This window comes from Protopterus annectens, chromosome 13.part0 (genome assembly GCF_019279795.1).
Source record: "Protopterus annectens isolate FY-2018-M chromosome 13.part0, PAN1.0, whole genome shotgun sequence".
Taxonomy (NCBI): domain Eukaryota; kingdom Metazoa; phylum Chordata; order Ceratodontiformes; family Protopteridae; genus Protopterus; species Protopterus annectens.
Window position 1 is genome coordinate 405,559,038 of NC_056747.1, and position 22,953 is coordinate 405,581,990.

The 22,953-nt window shown below is 38.9% G+C and overlaps 1 protein-coding gene across 2 annotated transcripts in view; it reads left to right on the forward strand.

Moving 5' to 3' along the window:
• Positions 1 to 285: 285 nt before the first annotated feature.
• Positions 286 to 22,953, forward strand: part of MYL10 (myosin light chain 10) — a 126,473-nt gene continuing 103,805 nt past the window's right edge. Inside the window, exons 1-2 of one of the 2 annotated variants that reach the window (XM_044054029.1) lie at positions 286 to 437; positions 18,215 to 18,304. In XM_044054029.1, the coding sequence (XP_043909964.1) occupies positions 435 to 437; positions 18,215 to 18,304 (93 nt within the window). In that variant the 5' untranslated portion in view covers positions 286 to 434. Of the gene's footprint in view, positions 538 to 18,214; positions 18,305 to 22,953 lie in introns of both variants that reach the window. The other variant, XM_044054030.1, reaches the window with a different exon arrangement.

Below are 22,953 nucleotides of genomic sequence, written 5' to 3' on the forward strand. Positions count from 1 at the left end.
TTCCTTCTCTCTGTAAAGGCACTTTTGTTTCCAGAGACAGCTGAATAAGAGATGGCTAATTTTAGCTGCACTAAATGCTCAGGGCAGTTGTTCTTTCTACTTTGATTCAGTGCAGGGAGGCGCAAACAATGAATTTATATATATAGAAGTACATTCATCCCTAGGCATTGTGCACTGACTGCTGCCATCTCTTCCCTGCCAATCAGCCCCAGCCACTGCGGTACCATTTCTATGAAGAGCAGAGCCAGCCTAATACATAGCATATGGGATGCCTGGGATCCAGTTACTGCACTTCTCTAACCTGACATCTATTGTCTAAACTTGGACAAGGTATATTTTTATACCACAATGGTTGCTATATAAAGAGACAATCAGCATTGTTTGTGGCTGGATTGGTACAATTCTTGCAGGAGAGCAACAAGAACAGATCCAACATGGTAGGGATAAATTGTTCACCTTTCTCACCTGTTTTTTGTTCCTTTCATTTGTATTTCTTTTTTTTTCATCTTCCGGGTATGTTGATCAATATTTGCAGATGTAAGTGGGTGGAGACAATTTTATTGCTTATCTATAGACAAGAGCCTTAGTTAGAGCAAAAATAATGTATGCAGTTGCATTTTTTTTCATTATAATGCATGTTCCTGGGAATACAGTCATATTTTAATAATGTTTGCATGTGTATTATATGCCAGTACATTAGCAGAGATATTTAAATGGCCTTGGTAATTTATAGTTGTATGTAGTCATGCACAATATACACTTTTTTGCTCCTGCTTTTTCCTACTATAGAGCTGGATATAGAAAATAAAGCAAACAGTACGATTCATATTAACTTACAGCTTGTGTCACAACATTGAAGTAGGGCATAGGTTGATAAACTGGTGATCCTTTTAAACTGTCCATATCAGTGTGTGCCATCTGTGCATGAATGTGTGCATACATCTGTGATGGACTGGTGTCCCAGCCAGGATTTTTCTCTCCTTATGCCAATTGCTTGCTTTAGATAAGCTATGTCACTCTCACAGTCCTGAAAGGAGATACCGGAAAATGAATGACTGAACAAATGTATAAATATACATGATTTGCTAGTTTAAGGTAACAACTTACAAATAAGTTATATCCTGCTGGGCCGAGTTAACCATCTCATATAAATTGTACGGCTCTGATCAAGGCATTTAATGAGACCACTGGTCCTGGGCCACCTTTGGAAAGAGGCATGTGTGCCTAGTGATGAAAAGTAATAGAACACAAAGAACTGTATGGCTTAGACATACTATTAACTGGTAAAATGCAACAATTAGCTGCAAGTCGTACCAAAATGCACTTTTCTGTGTTTATAAAAAATATATATTTCCCAGTGATTGCATTTTTCCAGAACTCAAATTAAAATAAGTCATAGAAAGTTGTTATGGAGGCTTAACATGAAGTACCAGTAAGTAAATAAAGAATAATTAGATAATTACTTTATTGTAATGTACCAAACTAGCTTCCACTTAGGCATGAGCCTTAAACATTGCTTTTCTTATTGATAACATTGTCTAACAATAAATGAGAAAAGGTATAAAAAAGCCCTAATCCTATGTTTTAATGATATATATGCACAACAAATAGATATACAAATAATCTAATTTGTGGCTATAATGAAATATTTAGTTTGCAGAAAAATGTTTTTAAACTAAGCACTCTTACCTTTTACTCCCATTTTATAAAGCATATAAACAAGGATAAAGGAGAGCAAAATAAAATGTTGCATATGCAGTTTAGCTCATATGTATTGACTTTACCGGTCATTAACCATATTCAATAAATCTGCTCAAGTTTGCAGAAAATCCTGCCAGAAAACTAAACAAAAGTGTTATATCACTAATCAATGTAATCCCCTCAGATGGTCTCCAGTGGAGTACCAAGAAAATAGTGCCCAAGTTCTGCTATCCAGCAGTGGTGCCTGGAGTTGCCTACCCCTGGTCTGTATGGATGAATATTGTTAATTTCTGTTGCTATACTCCCCTACGTGGAGTTCAGGACTTTTTTTTGATATTATATTTGGTTGAATTGCTATACTGCCCTGCCAACATCATTTGGTCTATTGTACTTTTCTGTAAGTAGGACAGGATAACAATGTATAACAGATGGTAGAATTCTGACTGTGTGCTGTGTAGTACTCCAATAGAAGGTGTGTGAACTGAAAGAAAGTGCCATTTTACAGGTTAAAATACCTAATTTTTTCTTGTTCTTTTACCTTTAATACTGTATACCTTTCAACCTCTTAGCTCAAGAATTCAGGACAAAGCCAAAAACAATAGGGGGCCAAAAGCCCCATAATAGGGACAATTTTTAATTATTGCTCTTATAAACTTAGCAAGTTGATAGAATAAAAGGTTTTGCATTAGCATGCATATCCTGAAGGATATGAAGTCTGATCTCAAGTGTTTATTATTATTCAGTAACTTCAATCCTGAATGATTTGTCAGAAAACCACATTTGTAACAGGAAAAAAAAAAAAGAGGTGGAAATCTGGACAGCTGAGAGGCATGCATGGCATTCAGTGTCATAGCTATTTATAGTTTGTGTGCCCAAGTAAGTACTTGGTTTACAGAGGCCAGAAAATGCATGTAGCTACCTAAATAAATGCATGAAATCTATAGAGCTGCACATAGCTTCCTTAGAGATGGAATCCTTCTACTAAGACGTCTTTATGGTTGTATGAGGAGACAGTAGAAAATAAAGTTACATCTCCTGTGTGTGTAGGTGTTGATATTTGGAGGAAGGTGTACATTTTTGATGGTATACTTCATTTAGTCGAAAACACAATCCATTGAATCCCTATTTATCAAACTCAAGAAATCGAAAGCTAAATTCAGCGAATGATCACTTCTGCAATTTTTTTCCCATGAAACTAACTAGTTGGGCCATCATTGGGAATTTGCCCTTTTCCCCACTGTAGTGCAGTCTCAGAGTTGGTATATTTAGTTGGGAGGGGTGTGTGTGGGGACACAGCCCCTCATTTAGGTGGGTTTTAAATGATGTGGTTCTTGTGATGGTTGCTAGCTTAGTCAACTAGTTAATTTCTCAGGGAAATAATTTGCAGAAGTGATCGTTCACTGAATATAGCTTTCGATTTATTGAGTTCGATAAAAAGGTATTCAACGGTTTGCGTTTTCAACAAAATGATATATACCCCACTTTTGAAATGTGAGGTGGTGTTGCTGACCATCAGTATGAAACTTTGTGTATAAAACAGTAATCGCTGGCTACATTCTCTATACCAGTGCCGTATTCTGTGAAAAAATAAGTAATGGCCGATGAAGTTAATAACATTACCTGAATAACTGAAGCAGTTAAATATTCTAGGTGACTTCTTGTGCCTTGCTCATTTATAGTTACATGACAAATCAACAGAGTGAAATAAAAATATCTCAGTGATGTTAAATGTGGTAAACACCTGTCAGCCATCAGTTATGGCTTATGAGCTGCATGTCTCATATGAGCTGAAACAATGCAGAACAAAATTAGATTTACTATTTGCACTAGGTCTGGAGATAATAATTAAAAATGTTCTGATGTTAAATTATGAAAAGAATAAAAAAGCAGACAGAGGAAATTCATTTTTGAATAAGGAAAAACAAAAATAAAGCCATGTTATATTTAATTTTAACAGTAGAAGACTGCATATATGAAAACTGATACCAATGAGGATGAAAATTTATATTTTAGAAATTAAATTTCAGTTTATCTGTCTTGAAACCACATAACGTATTTCTAGTAATTTGATAAAAGTGACATGTTTGACTTTTTAGTAAGCTGATACATTTCATAGTATTTCTAAGCATGTATTACTATTTTTTTTAAAACTGAGCAGCAATAGTCAGCCACAATGAGACTGGCAATATGGATAAAATGATACAGTAATGAGCAGTGGACATGATGGTTGCATCCAACAGACCTAGGCTTGAGTCTCATAATCTCTGGTAGGATTGTGAAGTTTGTAGCATATATAGTCCCCACATGAAGTGACCTAAACGTTTTCTTTTACAACTGCACGTAACATGCTCATACCTATCATAAGTGACAAAGCTAACCCATATGCAGAAAACAAGCAGTGATGCCAAGAGATAGGCACTGTTTATTACTTTTAATAATGAAATGTTTCATTATCTGTAGATAAGATTAAGGTTAGACCTCCCCATGACTGTAGCCAAACATCCAAAATGACAAGTTACTTTAAGGTGAATATGTCCAATACATTTATGTGGTTCATTTGTTGCAACTACTCAACTGATAACACTTTTATAATAAAGAACTTGGGTGACTTTTGTGCTTATCATATTAGGGATTAAAAATAATGATAATTACCCTGCACCCCTGGAGTGCATCCTTTGAGCAGGACCTGCATATTTCTTCATGCAGATATTCCCACATTAGTACATCACTATTTTTATGACATTTTAATACTACTTTTTAAGCTGAATGTTTTAGCATGTAGCTAGATTTTCCACTTATTCTATGCTGAGACGTAATACGGCAGAAGCATGGAGAACAGCTTGTTGGCACATGCATAGCTGGCTCAGGATGTTTTTCATACATGATAAAAGGCTGCCCCATACCTCATGACACAAAGTGGGTGGTTAGTCTCTCTACACCCCCTCCCCCGATGCTCAGTACAGATGTAGAACAAACAATAATGAACCACCACACCCTGCATGATGCAGCATTCAGGTAATATACAACTTCAGTACAGTCAGTTTCCCAAACTTCTCAATTTGTCATATCAATAACATCAAGCTGTCACTACTGTTTAAAAGGGCAATATTAACATCCTTCTGCAATGATGGTTTGATATCAGAGAGATAAGAATTATCTAACTGGTCTCCTGGAACCATATTGAAATGATTAACTCATTCAGATCCAGCGGCATTATTATTTCATTTTCAGGATAGTGACAAATCCTTGGCTTCTATATTGTAACACAATTTGTTTGCAAGGTAAATGATGTCTTTCCCTTACCAGAATTTGTTAGTCAGATCTGATCATTTCTGCATGATTTTTGAAAACATCATCCTCTGTATCTTGCTGGAAATATGACACCACTTAATGAGTCCACATCACATCAGAAAATAAACCCTTTACAACTTGGGTTTTTTGCTGTGCCAATTGATGTATATGATATTTCTGTCAAACTACAACAAATCTCTGCTGTGAAGAACTCAATGGAATGGCATGTGTTGCATAATAAATTAACGAAGGCCGCTTTTATAAGGTCATTGTGGAAGTATTAGTTAGTCTTATTAGTAATCAAGTTGGTCACTTAAGATGAGATGACATTCAAGAATGATTAAGAATCACATAGAAGTTATTTTTTTAAGAGCACACAGCATGTAAGTGGAAGATCATAGAATTCAGATTTAGATCTCTCACTATGCATTTCTAGGCTTTAAACCATAGTGTAATATTTGTTATCCGATACCCTGCGAAAGGATTTACTATGCAACAGTGCATCTTCCTTAACTGAGATGCAAAGTATGACAACTGCAATATCTAAACTATATAAGATGATCAAAGCAACAATTTGCTGCACAGAATAGTGCAAAATTCTGAAAAACAGTCTATTGTCTCTTGTATATGGGAGTCTGCCTTTAACCCCCCCAATACCTACCTGTACTACCTGCAAGGCTGCACAGATTCAGAGAAGTGGGAATGTTTGTATTAAACATGAAATTCAGCTTTTTCCATTTTCTCTGGAGTTTTGAGTCCTGTACCCTAGCTACAGCTGCACCTGTGACAAAACAAACTTCTGTGTATTATGACAATGACAACAACTAAATAAAATGTAGCCTATGCAGCATTACAAGTTCCAGCAGCAGACAGTATGAGTGACAACAGTGGTTTCCCATGAAAGTTCTTTGATATTAATTTCAAACCTCACTCCAACTCCAACCTAGTTATTTACTCCACAACCGGATATACTATCCAGCAAGTTAACTACTACAAATAGCTTGGTCTTGTTGACACACTAGGTAAAGATGGTGAGCTGTAGTTCCTGTGGTGCAGGGTTTGATTCCCTTACTTTCCTACTGCGTGACTTTGAAAAAGTCACTTTAACCTGACATTGCTCCCAGGTCACCCCTGAAAAGGGACTGTATTTAGTGGGGTAACCTAGAAACAAATGGGTATTATTGTACTAGAGCCATCCAATGGCAGCTTCCTGTTCATTTTATTGCCAGTTCATGATATGAGCACAACAGCTAGCTGGTGGGCACATTAAGACAAAAAAAAAAAAAAAAAAAAAAAAAAAGACATGCACAGAATATATGGTGAAATAATGCTACATAGTATATGCATAAAAAAACATACAGGCCTACTGTTCATCTCTTGCTAAGTGTGCCTTTCTGCATGTAACCAAATCCAGTAAACATTCACTTTTGCAGAAGAATATTTCATGACCCACAGTTACAGAATGCTCTTGGCTGTTGATATCAGGCATAAAGATACATACACATCTTTATCAGTTCATAATTGAGTATATAATTAATTTAATTGCCAGTGAGCCTAAATTCTGATCATGGGAGTGCTCATCATTCTATTAACAAAACACTTCTCTATTCCTGACAAAGAAGTGTTTTTTTTTTACTTTGGATATAATGAAAAATACTAGCTTTATGTCCTTTTACACCCATACTGTCCTGATAAAATGTATCCCTTCTGAGAGGGTATAAAACCTTTCAATGGGAAGATGTTATATAATCTAATGTTCATATTGTTTGCAGATATACACCATGCACTCTCAACATGTCAGACACTGATAATTTAAAAATAATCATATACTTTAGGTTTGCTTTCACATATAGCTTACCTAGTAAAAAAGAAATTCAGTCTTTAAACATCTGATAATCATTTGCAAGAAAATTTAAGACAAAGTGGCCACAGTAACGTATTCCAAGTTATTGCTGTCAGGCACATGCACTGCTCTGCAACAAGCCTTATCACGGATCATTCAGTAATGATAAACAGGTCCTTGGTCATGTTGGCTATAATCTTGTGATAGTTAAGGACAATGCCAAACTCAACAACTAGCGGTTGTCCACTGTTTTGTTATCCTGTCTTTCAATGGAGTCCATAGCCTTGGTTAGACTGGCATGAAAGACTGAGGCCATAAAGTAAGTGTACACAGATTTTTTTTGTCTTGCACAGGCAGTGTCCACAACAATCACTGTTCTGGAGTTGCAGCCATGCTCTTGAGCCATTTGTTACTAACATGTTTATTTTGTAAATATATTATTCCTTGTATAAAAGCCAGACTATTGTGCAAACAAATATATTCATATCCCATTCTGCTGAGGTCACTTTTTATGACTAGCATAAGTTTATTTCTATGTCAATGTCTAAAGAATTGTTTAATTTTTCTGAAATGCAATTGTCTTTGATTGTTTTAAGTGTGTGCACATGTCTATGAGTAATGCACTTGTGTGTATTGATTATTCCCAAACCACTATGTTTTATTAATACTATTCAAGAAATGCATTTCAGTGAACTAGGACTTGGTAAAACTCTCTAGGGACCCCTGAGATGCTTTGCATTTTAAAGATGGCAATGAGCTTTGTAGGTTGTTCATGTCTTTTTTATCTCCTTCTGCTTCATACTTTCTGGAGTGTCCACTCACCCATTCTCCCCAGTGTCCATCAAGTGTTCCAGCCTCTCATACTGGTTTCAGACTATCCCCATTTTAAAGCAGAGGCGAGCATGAAATCTAAGGATGTTATAGGACGTTGTGTCACTGAGTGCTTCCACCGGGGATTTTTTTTTCATTTATGTCCTACCCCTTGGTATCTCCTCTTGTCTCCTCTCTATTCATGTGTTGCATCCAAGGGCAACTCTCCTCTATGGACCACTCCTCTCCACAGAGAATGCCTAGATGAATGCCCCCCCCCCCTGAGATGGGCCTTCCCTGCCAGTGCCTCAGATGCCAGAGCTGCTAATAGAACTTGTGTCACCTTGGCCATAGTCAGGGCTTTATTCCTCTCTCCTATGGTGCTGGCCAAGCTGTTCATTTCTTGATGAAATATATCTGGATAAGCAAAATGTTAGCTTGTAATACATTTTCTTATATGTGAGACCAGGTGCATTTTATTACATTTATTGACAAACTGAAAAACAAAACAATATGTGATGACAGTTCCTTCAGGTCTGCTTGCATTTTGCATATTTCCCTTCAAATATAGACGTTTGTTATAGCAAAGCACGCATGAAGTGAAATTCTCTTTCTTATGACCACTATATATTACTCCTAAAGGGGAACACTATGTCTCCTCAAAGCTTCAAAGTTTCTATCACTTATAGCTTTGCAACAATCAATTAGTTATAACTGTCAGCTCAAGTATGCAAATGGCCAAAACACAGGTACTACATCTGTGAAGAAGTGCAACAAATTACGAAAATACTTAAATCATCTTTTTGTATGGGCAAGTTCCCTTGCAAGGAAGACAATGAAAAGCCTGTCACACTTTCTTCAGGAGCTTGTAACCTCAGCATTGTATCACCTATGAAGTAAGTGATGTAACACAAGCAGCTATGCCCTGTAGTAGCTATGGAAAAAGTAATAGTTGTGATATGTATAAAATTGTCCCAAGCAAGTGACCGCATATTTTGTTTTGTATTACTGTCATAAAGTCCAGTTGGAAACATTTTTTTTTATTTCTGTATCATCACATAGACACTATTACAACACAGGTACCTTTATTTAGAAGATGGTTTTAGGCTTTTGTTTTAGATGCCAGTGTTGGCAACCTATTGAGCTCTTTTGAAGGCCTGGCAAAATTATAGGTTTGCTCTCAATTGCACACACTCGCTAATAAGGTCTAAGCAATTGCTTTTACAACCATTAGTGATGGTTGTAGTTCCTGATTTATAACTACACAGGCATTCCTAACCAGCAGGTAGACTTGAACATAATCTCTGCTATTTATTCTTTAAGGTTTTACATCCATCTAGAAAGGCATTGACATGCACAATGTCGCTGAAATAATTGACTGAATGCCATTTGTCTTTACATTTAAGGTGCAACTTACATTCTTATAAGACTATCCTTCATGGTTATATGAAAAATGACCAAGAAAGACCTTCTGTAAGATTTTAAATAAATAATACAACAATAGTCAAAAAAATGCATTTTTAATTTTTGGATTTTAATTCTGTTCACCCCTAGTTTGTAGCAGTATGATCCAGACATCAGATGGACAACCTTTGATGAGCATAGCTCATCCTGCACTGATAGATGGGTTTGATGCCCATGGACCCCACTTGTATTCTGTGTGAGTGTATTAGCACATAACTAACTATATACACATTTCTTGTGTGCCTTTTCCTTATTAACAAAGTACAGAATAAAAACAAATGCATTTGATATTAGATGGCTGGTTAATTATAGGCTGCACAAGAAAAAAATATTCCCATTGCCTCACATTGTTATAATACTTTTTGTCCAAGGACAATTTTCCTTATTTATTTCAACATTGCTCTGTGGTAGACATTTTATCCATAACTACTCTTTGAACTGATACCTGCTAATGAGCTTATCTGACTAGATAACAAAAACTCTCCTAGCCCATGTATTTCTATAAATAAAGATCCTGGAAATAACATTAATAGTATTTTTTGTACTGTGGAAACTGTGGACAAATGCTATGACTGCATGCATTGTATCTCTCCGTAGAATGCACACAGCCACCCCCAAGTTGTAATGCCATGCAGTGATGAGATGGTGGGTGGGCTTCATCTCATTTTACAGAAGAAAAAGGGAAGACGAGTGCAATGCACCATAAGTCCTCACACAAATGTGTTTAACAGAACACCATCTGCATTTGCGAGTTGCCTTCTTTCATGTAAAAAAAAATCTCACACACATGCAATACATTCAGCTTTTTCTTGTCACATCTTGTTTTAGTTGCTTTGTTGGCAGACCAGGTTTCCTAGATGTCAGCCAAGAGACGATATATTTTTACAAAGTGATAATGGCAACATATTTTCTTTATTGCTCCCTCTGGTATTGTCAAGTGTTTGTTTCTAAAACTGAATTCTTGTTCTAACAGCTTTCATGTGTGTATAACACGGATTGGAAGCATGACTGCTGTGTGACTGTGTTCTAGTCATTGTGATGTCATTATCTTCTAAAGCCAGAAATGCACTGGCAATGCATGTTCCTTGGGAGACAGAACACTCATACAAAGGCCTGTGATATCAGTCAAATGTATCGGCACAAGTAATTGACAAAGCAAATGGTTTTTCAGGGTGGCAAGAACCCCTGACCTATATATAACAACCACATAGTTGCACTACAGCAGAAGAAAGGGAAATGACACTGCAATAAAGCAAACAGCAATATTACTTGTACATCTGTAAGAAAACTCATAACAGTGATCATTTTACACTCTATGAAAACATTAGTTTTTAGTTTTGCTGGTTTAGATAATTGGGATTTAGACACTCATGCACCTATATAACTAAAATCTCAAAACACTCATTTTTCCCAAGGCAAGTAAACACTTGCCCAAAACGTCATGAAAACACACTGTAGTATCTGAAAACGCTATACCCCCACCATGTAGTGGGCTGTGCCACACAGATCCCCTAACAATATATACCAACTCTGGAATCACACTACAATGGGGAAAAGGGCATATTTTCCAATGTTGGGCAAGTGTTTACTTGCCTTGGTTAAAACTTCATCATTGAGGAGCAGAGGATCAAAGTTCTGCAATATCTAATTAAAAAAAAAAAAATAAAAACGTGAAAACTTATTTCATGTTTTTGCAGGGGGCAAGCCCTCCTGCACCCCCCACACTCCCTGCTACCAACTCTGAGATTGCACTATAGTGAAGAGAATGGCATGGAACTGTAGTTGGTATGTTTAAGTAGCAGGGAGTGTGGGGGGGGGCCTGCAAAAACTTACAAGCAGAGTTTTTATCTTTTTTTAATTTAGTCTACTTTGAAGTTTGATGTTGTAGAACATCAATCATCTCGTCCTCAATGATGTGTGGTTCGATGTTCTGCAACTTCAAGCATTTGAGGTACAGCCATATATTCAGGTATGTGTGTGTGTGTGTGTGTGTGTGTGTGTGTGTGTGTGTATACATATATATACATATATATATATATATATATATATATATATATATATATATATATAGGTCTACCTGATAACGCCAAAACTGCAAAACGCTGATGACGAGAACACCGACACCGGAAGATCGAGAACACAGACATGTTAAGGTAAGTGTGGGGTTAGGGTGGATTAAGTGAGTTAGGGTTAGGGCGCGGGTCAGGTGAGTGTGCGATAGTGACAGACTGTAGGGTTAGAGGCGGGTTAAGTGAGTTAGGGTTAGGGCTCGGGTCAGGTGAGTGTACAATAGTGGCGGACCTTAGGGTTAGGGTTTGGGTTAAGGTTAGTGCATAGATAGTTGTGTATGTAAGGTTTAGTGTAGGTTTGTAAGGTTTTTGGTGTGCTTGTGTTGTGTGTGTGCTTTTTGGACAGGGGATTTGTTTTGTTTGTTGATCGTCAGGACTGTGGTTTGTCGGGCATGTGAAGTTTCGTGTTTTTGAACTTTTGGTTTTGTGGTGTCGGTGATTTATATATATATATATATATATATATATACATACATACACACACACACACACACACATATGTATATATAAAATGTCAGTGGTAGTGGGCCATAAAAAATATTTGGTCTGAGGTAAACAGTCTTGGGTTCATAGGTAGCTACTAGGCTATCTGCCCTAGGGCATTTATAAGCCTAGCCAGAGTGTATTTGGCTTCCGCCTCCCTATTAGATTAGCCTACTGTGCCTCTGTAAAGTAGGTCACAGAAGGTACCCTTTTAAGATTAGTTTACTGTGCCTCTTGTCTAGCAGGGACACAGAAGAGATCCTAGGGGTGAATTTGCAATTTCCCATCCACGCGTCCAGATTTCGCTTGAAGAGGGTCAGCGAGGGGCTATGTCTAACATGAATTGGGATTCTATTCCAGAGTGAGGAGAGCCTCTGGGAAATGAATCTGTCCCTCCAGCATGTCCTATTTATTTTTGTGCTGAGGTTTAGGTCCCTGGAGCGTGTAGCTCTAAGGGACTTGGATTTTTTGAGGTGGAGCATGTCCATTAATTCTGGGTTTGACATGGCTTTGTACGTCAGGCATAGATCGCCTCTGAGTAGGCGGTAAGCAACTGAGTAGAGCTGGAGTTTCTTTAGTCGAGCTGCATAGGACATCTGTTTGTAGCCCATGATCCTCTTGGTGAGGTACTTTTGGGGTCTCTCCAGTTGCTGCAGGTGTCGGGTAAGGTACATCCCAAAAGGGGCATTGTATTCAATTATGGGCCTGATGAGTGAAGAGTAGAGGGGCACAATGACCTCACTTGATCTAGATGCGAACCCTTTCATGATAAGGTGGGCTATATAGAAGGCCTTTCTAACCACTTTGGCAACGTGATTATCAAAGGAGAGATTACTATCTACGTTGGTCCCCAAATCTCTAATTACTTCTTCCGTACTTAATGGATTACCACCTATGTGCTAATTTGTGGGCACCTTGTTTTTCCCAAAGGGGATGACTATGTACTTTTTAGCATTTAGCTTGAGGCCTTGGCTCTGGCACCAAGCATCCGTCTCTGTGAGACCCTTTTGGAGGATGCTTGTGTCAGCTGGAGATTCAATTATGGCCCCCAGTTTGCAGTCATCTAGGAACTTTGGCAGCCATAACCATTAGCCTGAACCTCAGAGAAGTATATACTGAACAAGAGAGGTCCCAGAACTGAGCCCTGTGGGACGCCACTTGTAACTGGTTTGGATTCGGACATGGCACCTGCAATTCTGACCATGTGGGTTCTATCTCTGAGCCACTTTGCAACCCATCTTGTGATATAGGGGTTGATATTTAAGCTGGTAAGCTTATTTATGATGCTCGAGTGGGGTATTGTGTTGAAGGCTTTTGCGAGGTCCAGGTAGGCTGTGTGGACTACCTTGCCCTCATCTATGGCTTTGGTAACTGTTTCAAAGAAATCAACTAGGTTTAAGAGGCAAGATCTGCCCTTAAAGCCAAATTGGGTAGGGTCCAGTGTCTGGAGGCTCCCAATGTCTTTGTTTATGAGTTCCATGATAATACGCTTTATAGCTTTACAGACCAGACTAGTCAGGCTTATCGGGCGATAGTTTTCAGGGTCCGTTGTGGCACCACCTTTGTGGAGTGGGGACCACTGTAGCTGTACGCCATTCTTTGGGTACATATCCTGTAGTAAGGCTAAGTTTGAACAGTGACTTAATGTGAGGATTCAGTTCTTCTTGGAGCTCATGTAAGACGCAGCCTAGGACACCGTCCGGTCCCATAGATGCTGTGTTTTTTTGCTTTGGAGAGGGCAGCTTTCACCTGTGCATCTGTGATGTCAGGGAGGTTATATTCAGTTGGGATAGGCATTTGCTCCTTTGGGGGGGGGGGGGGAGTTTGCGCTGAATCTGTCTGCCAGGATGTTGGCTATGTCTGTAGGTTCGGTATATTTTGTACCATTATGCAACAATTCAGAGCATATCTGGGAGTTTCCACCCATGTTCCTGACATAACTAAAGAAGGCCTTGTGATTATCTTTAGTGTCTAGGGCAATTTGTCTTTCGAAGCTGGCCTTTGATGATTTTATGAGGGATCAAAGTTTCTTGCTAATACTGATCAGAGATGCCTTCCCTTTTTGGGATTTTGCTCTGTCATGTAGTAGCTTCCTCCTTCTGTTGTATAGCTTATTTATGGCCGGGGTCCACTAGACCGGTCTCCTGTTTTTGGAGGAGTGAGTCTTGGTTTTATTTGGGAAAGCACGATCCATGCATTCCTGCAGGTGCTCATATAATGCATTTGTAAAGGATTCTGTGGATTGGGCTGTATTATCCTCTGGCCCAGGGGCTTTGAAGGATTCCACCTCAGTCTTGAGAAATGCAAAGTTGGCTTTTGAGAAATTCTTTACAGTGATTTCCTTGGCTGGGGGTGGGGACGGGATATGGATGTCCAGGGAAATTTGTTTATGGTCTGATCTTACCAATGAGGGGATTACCTCTGGTGTGGAACAGAGTCCCCATGTTGGTGATGACCAGGTCCAATATGTTGTTCTCTCTTGTGGGAGTGGTGACCAGTTGTTCCATTGCGTTAGAGTTTATAAATTCAAGGAACCATTGGGCGAGGGTGTTTGGGCTTGAGTAGTTTTCTCAGTCAATGTTTGGGTAGTTGAAGTCACCCAATAACATAGTGTTTGGAGAGACCTTCATATTCTTCAGTGTTCTCAGGAATGCCAAGTGGGGTTCCTGTAATAGGGAGGGTGTTCTGTAGCAGGCTACAAACTGAAAGGCAGTTTTGCCCGCTGTTCATTGCACATGGATGGTTTCCGATGCTTCGTGCAGTGCTACTAACCTGGAGGTGTAGGTATCTTGATGAATATAGATACTCCGCCTCCTTTTGTGCTTCGGCCCGAGTTTTGGGGCCAAAATGCATGGTATGAGTTATAACCTGGTAGTGCTGGGGTGCTCTCAGGAGCCTTGAACCAGGTTTCTGGTACTGCACAGACATCAATTTTCTCCATACTGAGGAGAGCCTCGAGTGCATGCATCTTGAGGTTTAGACTTCTGGCATTGAGTAGCATTACCTTTAGTTATTTTATCCTTGGGTTGTCTGTGGAGGTGGGTTTGTCCTTTGAGCCTTGCCTAAAAAAGGCACTATGGGGGTGGCAAGAGCCTTGGCCAGTATACGAAAGGCTAAGGGTGACAGGTGCAAGCCATCCCTAGCGAAGCAACGTGGCTTGTCGAGCATGTCATCCTAGGCTGACAGACACTGGATCCCAGTCAACTGAAATACTAGAACTCACGGCAACACAGTATAACAAAGCACAAAGATAGTTCCAGCAGTAATGTCACGATCCACAATTTATTACTATTGTTCAAACACAAAATGAATTCAGTGGTTTAGCGCTTTCATCTACATATTGTAGACTTCTTCAGAACAAAATCAAGTACTGACAATAGTCCTTAAATAGTGTAAAAAACCGCCAAAATTCAAAAAGGATCCCCTTTGAATGACACCAATACTTTAGCCAATTGTTGAAACTGATCATTTTGTCTTTATACTGTGGCATCATTCTTGGTGAGGGCAAGATGCTACTCAAGGTCAGGGTCATACCAGCCTGGGCTACATGGTCAGAGAGCTCCTCTGCGTCTCTTTTCATGTAGTCCAGGGAGGTACGTCTCAGGTCATTCACACCAGCATGGACAATGACGGAGTCATACTTGTACTTGCTTTGGAGTAACCTGAGTGCTTGCATTATGTGGTGGATCCTGACACCCGACAGGCAGCTTACAGTGACCTTCTCCTTGTTCAGTTGGGTGAGCGGACGTCAGTGTGCCGGACAATAGAGTCCCCTATAACAAGTGTATTTGGTGTGTTGTTTGGCCTTAAGGGCTGTGACTGTGAGGCACACTGATTTTGTGAGATATGTGATTCATGGGTATTGTTGAGGGGTGGCTGTTGCTTGGATATCTGCTTAGAAGGTCTTTGCTGTTTAGGTGGATTTTTATTTAGAGCCTCCAAGTATGTTTTTGTGTGTTTATGTGTTGGGTATGCAGATGCAATAGGTCTGTGTGAGACTGGATTTGTGGTGTGGGTGGTTACCTTTTCCTCCTGACTGACTGTGCCAGTTTTGGGTTGAGAGAGCTCTGCCTCCAGTTTGGCTGTGTAACTGCATCTCTCACACATATTAGAGTTTGTTGGAAGGAGGAGAGGGTTGTCTGTGTACATAAGGCAATTGTAACATTGCCTCAAAATTCCCAGATTCACCAGCTGGACTGGAGAGTAACCTCGAAACTGACCCTTGGACATACCAGATTAGTATACGGAACTGTTTTTTTACTGATCAGATTAGAGAAGGGAACTGATTTTTCACTTGATCAGGAAGGACCAATTGGGAGCCTAATACTTATGAGAAGTCAAGGAGGGTGTAGTGCTTTAGTTAGTTAGTGTTTCCTTATAAGAGCTGAGCAAGTGCAGGGCTTTAGAAAGAGAATAGAGTGATTACTTTGAGAGTTTGAACAGTTCTAAGGGAAAAAGTAAAGACCAGACTTTGTGGAGCCTGGAATAGTTTAAACCTGTTTAGGCGACGCTGCTCAGTGCGCAAAACCGCGCAAAAAGAGAGTTGTAGGGTTTTAAGAGAGAGAGCTCAAGGAGTTTAGAATTGACCCAAAATGGCCAATAAAACTACAGCTTCTAGGTAGTAACCACTCCTCCAGGGACAGGCAGGCTGTTAAGTGTTAACCACTCCCACTGGTGAACACAGAGACTTCCCTTTAGCCCAAGCAAGCTCTGGCCTTCTAGAAACTTCCAAACAGTTCAGAACAGCAAATCTGTAACTCAACTTTCTTAACTTTCAGAAAGTGGGAAAAAAGCAAGATTTTTTTTTTCTTTTTGTTGTAGTTTAAAGGTAGCAGAGATACACGAGCAGCAAAATAATCACAACAGTGCAATAAATGACTTCACACTTGAGTGCTAGGCCAAAATCAGGTAAAATGCAGTTTTTAGAGAAAAAAAAGATTTTAAATTAAGTGCAACACAGGAAATGCAGTAAACATGCTCTAGATGTGTTCCAAGTACTGTTACTGGTTACAGATATAAACTTTAGCAAGCCGGAAAATGCCAAAAAATAGGCAGCAAAGCAGTAAAACTTAACAAAAAATCAGAAGAAAATACTTAAAATCACAAAAGTGGCTCCTTTTCTTCTCTCAGTGTTTTCTCCCCTTGGTAGGTGCTTCAGCAACAACTAGCAAGCCTGAAAAGACACCAAAACCACGAGGCAGCCGGGTTTTAAGAGAGATAGATCAAGTACGAATTTATACATATGGATTGCGTTTTTAGTATTGAAGGATAATTATGTGTGGTTTTCTCAGCATTTGGTTAGTATTAGCTTAAGAAGTATAACTTTTTCTCATGTTTCATCTTGGGATGAAGTTAATTTCCTCACACCCCTCATGCATGGTAACTTTGAAGAGAGAAAACCTCTAGATAAATCATTAAAAAAAGTGTTGAGTTTTTCTATTGGTTAGCTGATTTCAGCCCAAACTATCCGATGAATCAGTCCTCAATGGACCAAACAAACATCCAGTTATTATAATTGTTCATACATTGAACTCCAAGTTCAAATCCATTTTCACTAAAAGTTTTATAAGGACAACCAGCTTATTAGGAATAAGTACAAGAATTAGGAAAAGGCACAATAAACTTTTAGGAGTCACAATTCTTAGCAGGCAATGAGTTAATGCTGATATCACCAATTTAGCTGAAAATCATGTTCACTTAGAATTATCAGTGCAAAAAGACAAATATCTGTTCCCTTGAGGTGCAACAACATTGGAGTTGACTCTTTTATGAGGAGTATATGCATGCATATGTGGGTGTGTGTGGGGGGTCTGAAGCAGCTTCACACCCATACAAAACAATGTTTAATACCGAGTAGTTTTCAAACAGTCTTTAGCAGTATTATAGAACTGCAATTAATGAAGCTGTACTACATTAAATAACCTGCATTTAAAACTTTAAAAAGTGTATATTAGGTCACAAAACTTAGATTCAGGTTTGCTGTTTATTTTTTTAGGTAGACTGTCCCAGACTGGTGATCTATATGCCCATAACGTTAATACATTTAAGGTGGCATAAAAAGATGGTGACAGAGAAATTTGACAGTATGGCAGCCCAATTCAATGCAGGCACAAACAGCAGAAAACCTTATGTCACTGTCAAGGCTTTCCATGCATCAGTGTATGTGTATCCCATGCCAGGTTTTCCCACTGAGTGCTGCTGGTTATTATATATACTTATTATTTTTGAATGCCTGTGCTGGTTTTGTTGCTTTACTACATTGTTAAACTAAAATGACAAAGCTTCTGCAAAACGTTAACTGTTGATCTCAGGGTTTCTGCTTTTAATCAACACCCAGCTTCGACCTGAAATTTTCATACAGTATAATTACTATTTATAAATACATAAACAAGTAAACCCCATGATTATAAATAAATGTGAGAGCAAAAACAATGAAGCTTTCTGCATAATAACATGTTAACTTTTGAAATAGTTTGAACTGCACATGATTCTGTCTTACTTTACATCATATAGTAGCTGTCTTACAAACTTGTGTTCTGTGAATGCTTTACAGGCTCCAAAGAAGGCAAAGAAGAGGGCAGAAGGAGGCGGTTCTAACGTGTTCTCAATGTTTGATCAATCCCAGATTCAGGAATTTAAGGAGGTAAGCTTCATAAACACTTCTGCCATTACACAGGAAATCCTTCCAGGAGACTAAACAACATGATTTTATGTAAGGAAATTAAAAGAAAGAATAGTAATAAATGAAGCAGTAAAGTAAGTCTGTACAGCTGATACCAATCTAAGTCATGCATTCAGACTCTGTTCTCGACAAATGACCCCCAAAACATTCTGCTGTCCTTGTTACTACCATTTTGCCTTTAATATCTTCTAGGAGTATAACCCCTTCCAGGCTGATTGATCTTTCGGTCCAGTGTCAGCTTTACATCTGTGATATTGGTAACCAGACATTGTACTCAGACCCAGACAGCCTAGGGATAATTATGTTGCCCTGGGATAGGTTACTTCCTAGCACTGATTGCCCTATAGCACATGATGAAATAGATTCTCACACACACACACACATTTATGCTACATATCTGGTTCTGCTACATCTGTCATTTGAAAGCGGCTTCCCTTTAAATTCCATGTCACTTGTACCAATCATATTGTGTTTTGCTGCCATTCTTTTATCTGTGAACATTGCTACTAGCAATGAATAAACTCTGCTAATACCTGACAATAATGCCAACAACTAATATCATGTCAATAGTTCATAAAAATAATTTGTTTGGACTACAATACAGTTCACACAGAACAATTTTAAATGAAGAGGTTAATTATTTTATGTTATATAATGCTTAAAGATATTCTTAAACATATTTGATCAGTTCTCAGTCATTCTTTCATTCCTTAAAGTGTTTAGCTACTTCTTTTTCTGTGGACATTCATATATATGAATATCGCCCTTCCAAAAAATATCCTCTACGGAAAGCACCATCTCCTTATTAAATATCATATCTTTGCCTTCCCTGATAAAAAGCCTCAGCTAACAAGTATGCTTTGGACAGGAAGAGTTTCAGAAGATTATTAAGGTCCTGATTGTACATTCTGTATGCATCTACTAACAAATTAACATTTTCAGGGCGAGTTTCTTAAAGTTCACATATCCATCTTTAGATCCTATAACAGGGTTTTGAGTCACGTTGATTGGCTATAATGATAAAACAAATCTGGGTTATTATGTATATTTCCGTATCTTGCATTCCTAACCCAAATTTTTCCTTCTTTGCAAGTAATACCTTCCCAAAGAATATGTGGTGAGCTATCCATCCCTGCAAAAGAATTTCACAAAAAATATTTTTATCTGGTTTAACAATGTCTGAGAAAGAGGTGATAGTAGCTACTGTATGGGAAAATACATAATGGTAATAGAATATTTTTATCATGTATATGGATCCCAACATAAAAATGTAGTTAGAATCTAAATTCTTAACTTTTTATTGCATTTTATATAGGTATATAGTACAAGTCAATTTCAACATTCCCCTTAACAGATGTATACTGTATTCCAAGAAAATGGAATTGTGAAAGTACTGGATACAACTGCTTACAATGATCAGATTCACATCTTTATACTGAATACTTTGAATGTTGAGTGCCACAACACAGACAGTCAAAACAGCTTTTTTCTCATGGGGGGTCAACCCCTGTGTACCCCCAATGAGGGGGCTGCACCCCCACACACCGTTAATTATATATACTAACTCTGAGATCATGCTAGAGGGGAAAGGGCAAATTCCCCAATCTCAACTTCCTGCAGTTGGCTTTCCATTCACTACAGCACAGCAACATCTTCAATTTCAACATTTTGACTGTTGGTGTTATTGCACTCGACAATCAAAAGAAAGATAAATACACCTCTAGACTGGTTAAACAGCATGATTCCCTTGAATTACTTCAGGTGCAACTGACTGTAGGTAAGACCCTTCAGGTCATTGCCAGTTATAGGACCCCCAACATGAATCAAGACATCCACTCAGCCTACTTGGATCTACTTGAGTCAATCAAAATATAACTAAACACCCTGGTTTTGGATGACTAATTACCCAGGCATAGACTGGGTAAATTATACGTGTTCTAACTCACTTGTCCAAGGGTTCCTGGACTTTGTTAACTCCAATGCCATGGACCAGCTGCTTGACACACCCACAAGGGGGTCAAACATCCCTGACCTGGTGCTTACCAACATGGGGGACTGCTGCACCACCCCCAGTGTGTGGAAATCCCTGGTGAGATCTGACAACAAATCAGTCTCACTAGAAGTAACTATAATATAAGACCCCTTTTGGCAACGACTAAACTAAAAAACTTCTGCAAGGCCAATTACAACCTCTTATATGACTGCATAAATAGCTTCATAGCCCCTCCACCCACTGATGGAACAGACACCTATGCTCTATATAAGCACATGTACAATTGTTTTGACTCTGCTGTATCTGATAGAACCAAAGTAAGATCTTCAAGGAAAAACAAACCTGCCTGGTGGGCAACTGTCATTAATAGGGTATATAATAGGAGAAAGAAATTGCTGTCTAAGAGTAGGAAGGAATGGTCTCAAAACTGGAAACACTTCCTCCTCAACTTAAACAAGCAAATAATACTCCTAGTGAAGTCCTCCAAAGCTAACTAGGAATCCAGATTAGCTTCCCTACCCAAGGATAACCACAAGGCGTTCTTTAGTTACATCCTTAACCTGAAACGTAAGGCCCAGATTTACGCTGAACTCGTAGTTAATGGTACTACATATATAGAACCTGTGGATATAGTAAACCTGCTGGCTGACCTATCTCCACCACATATATCCCAAAGAATCCCTAACATCTGTCTCCTGCCTAGTATCCCCAAGCAGCAGGCCTTAAATGCCCTCTCCAAAGCCAAAAACACAGCCTCTATGGGAGCAGACACAATCCTGGGCTGTGTTCTACATGGGCACCCCTTTCAATCACAGCCTAAGCACTAGCTTCTTCTCAGCAGAATGGAAAACAGCTACGTTCATCCCTTTGCACAAAGGGGGTGCATCCACGGACCCTGGGAACTACAGACCCATTAGCCTGACCAGCCTTATCTGCAAGGCCATGGAATGAATCATCATGGACTTTAATAAGGATATAGGAAATCTCTAAATGCTCAACCCCACCCAGTCTGGTCAAGGGGAGATCATGCCTGTTAAACTTCTTACAGTCACCAAAGCCCTAGACGAGGGCAAATCTGTGCATACAGCCTACCTAGACTTAGCCAAGGCCTTTGACACAATCCCACACTCAGGCATCATTGATAAACTCACCCAGTTGGGTATCAACCCATACATTGTCAGATGGGTTGCAAACTGGCTCACTGATAGAACTCATACAGTCAATATAGGGGACTCCACCTCTTCCAGCAGACCCATAACCAGTGGTGTTAAATAGGGATCAGTTCTGGAACCCTTACTGTTCAGAATTTACTTCTCTGAAGTACAGGATAAAACTAAAGCACTGTGGCTGACAAAGTCTGTTGATAACTGCAAACTGGGAGTGATCATTGAAACCCCTTAGTGATGTCAATATCCTGCAAGAAGGTCTTATGCAGACTAATGACTGGTGCCAAAATCATGGCCTTAAACTTAATGCAAAAAATGCATTATCATCCCCTTCAGCAAGGGCGATATTACTGCAAACTACCACACCAATAGCCATACCCTAAGCACAGTCAGTGGTGAGAGATCTAGACACACAGGTTGATAGCAACCATAACTTCGATCACCATGTCTCTACAGTGGTAAAAAGGGCATTTTATATTGTTCATCCTATAAGCAAGGGTAATACCTCCAGAAAAAAAAAAGAGGTTTAACCCCCCCCCCCCCCCTTACTCTGCACTCATTAGGCCAATAACAGAGTACAGTGCTCCCTTTGGTATATTCCTTTCCAAACATTTGCATGCAATTGGAAAGTCCACAGAGGTTCCCTACAAAGAAAAAATCTCTGATCCAGCTTTAATGGAAATGCTGCACATTCGCAAGTCAAATGGCACATGGGTCACTCACTCAAAGGACCTTAATCTGGTATGTGACATCAAAAGAACTTGCTGGAGAGACAGATTTGTCTCTCAGAGGTTGCCCCATCTTTGGAACAAGCTTCCTATTCACATGTTAAACAAAGCCCCTCAATGGCCTCATTTAAGTGCAATTTGGATGACTGGATGGGTAACCGGAAATTCACCCCAGGGGTTCCACCTGTGTTCCTCTTGGACAGGAGCAATAGGTGCTAATTTTAGTGACTGCTTGAATCAGACACCCTTTGGAACTAGGATTGAACTTGGCTAAGCTCGTAAGAGCCACAGGACCATTAGCCTAGTAACCTCTCACGATCCTACACTAGATCCCAAGGATCTGATCCAATTTATTAACCATAAAATTATGTTTTTTGATATTTAATCAAATAATGTTCGATATCCTCAAAAATACATCAGTATATACTGCTTCCCAAATATAATTTGGTATTAATAATTGAATCACCATAATCTATAGCCATTTGGCTATGATTCACCATAATTAGCCATTTTAATTTCTGACTCAAATATAACAATAATAAAAAAAGACTGACAGCAAAAAGAAAAAAAAATGTGTAGATAAGGGGCAACCTTGCCATAGTTCAGTATTTAATTTTATTTGCCGAGTCAACACTTCATTAATTATAACAAAAACATGTGTACCACAATACAGATTTTGTATCATAACATATTGATAATAGTATATTGTAGTATCTCGGTATT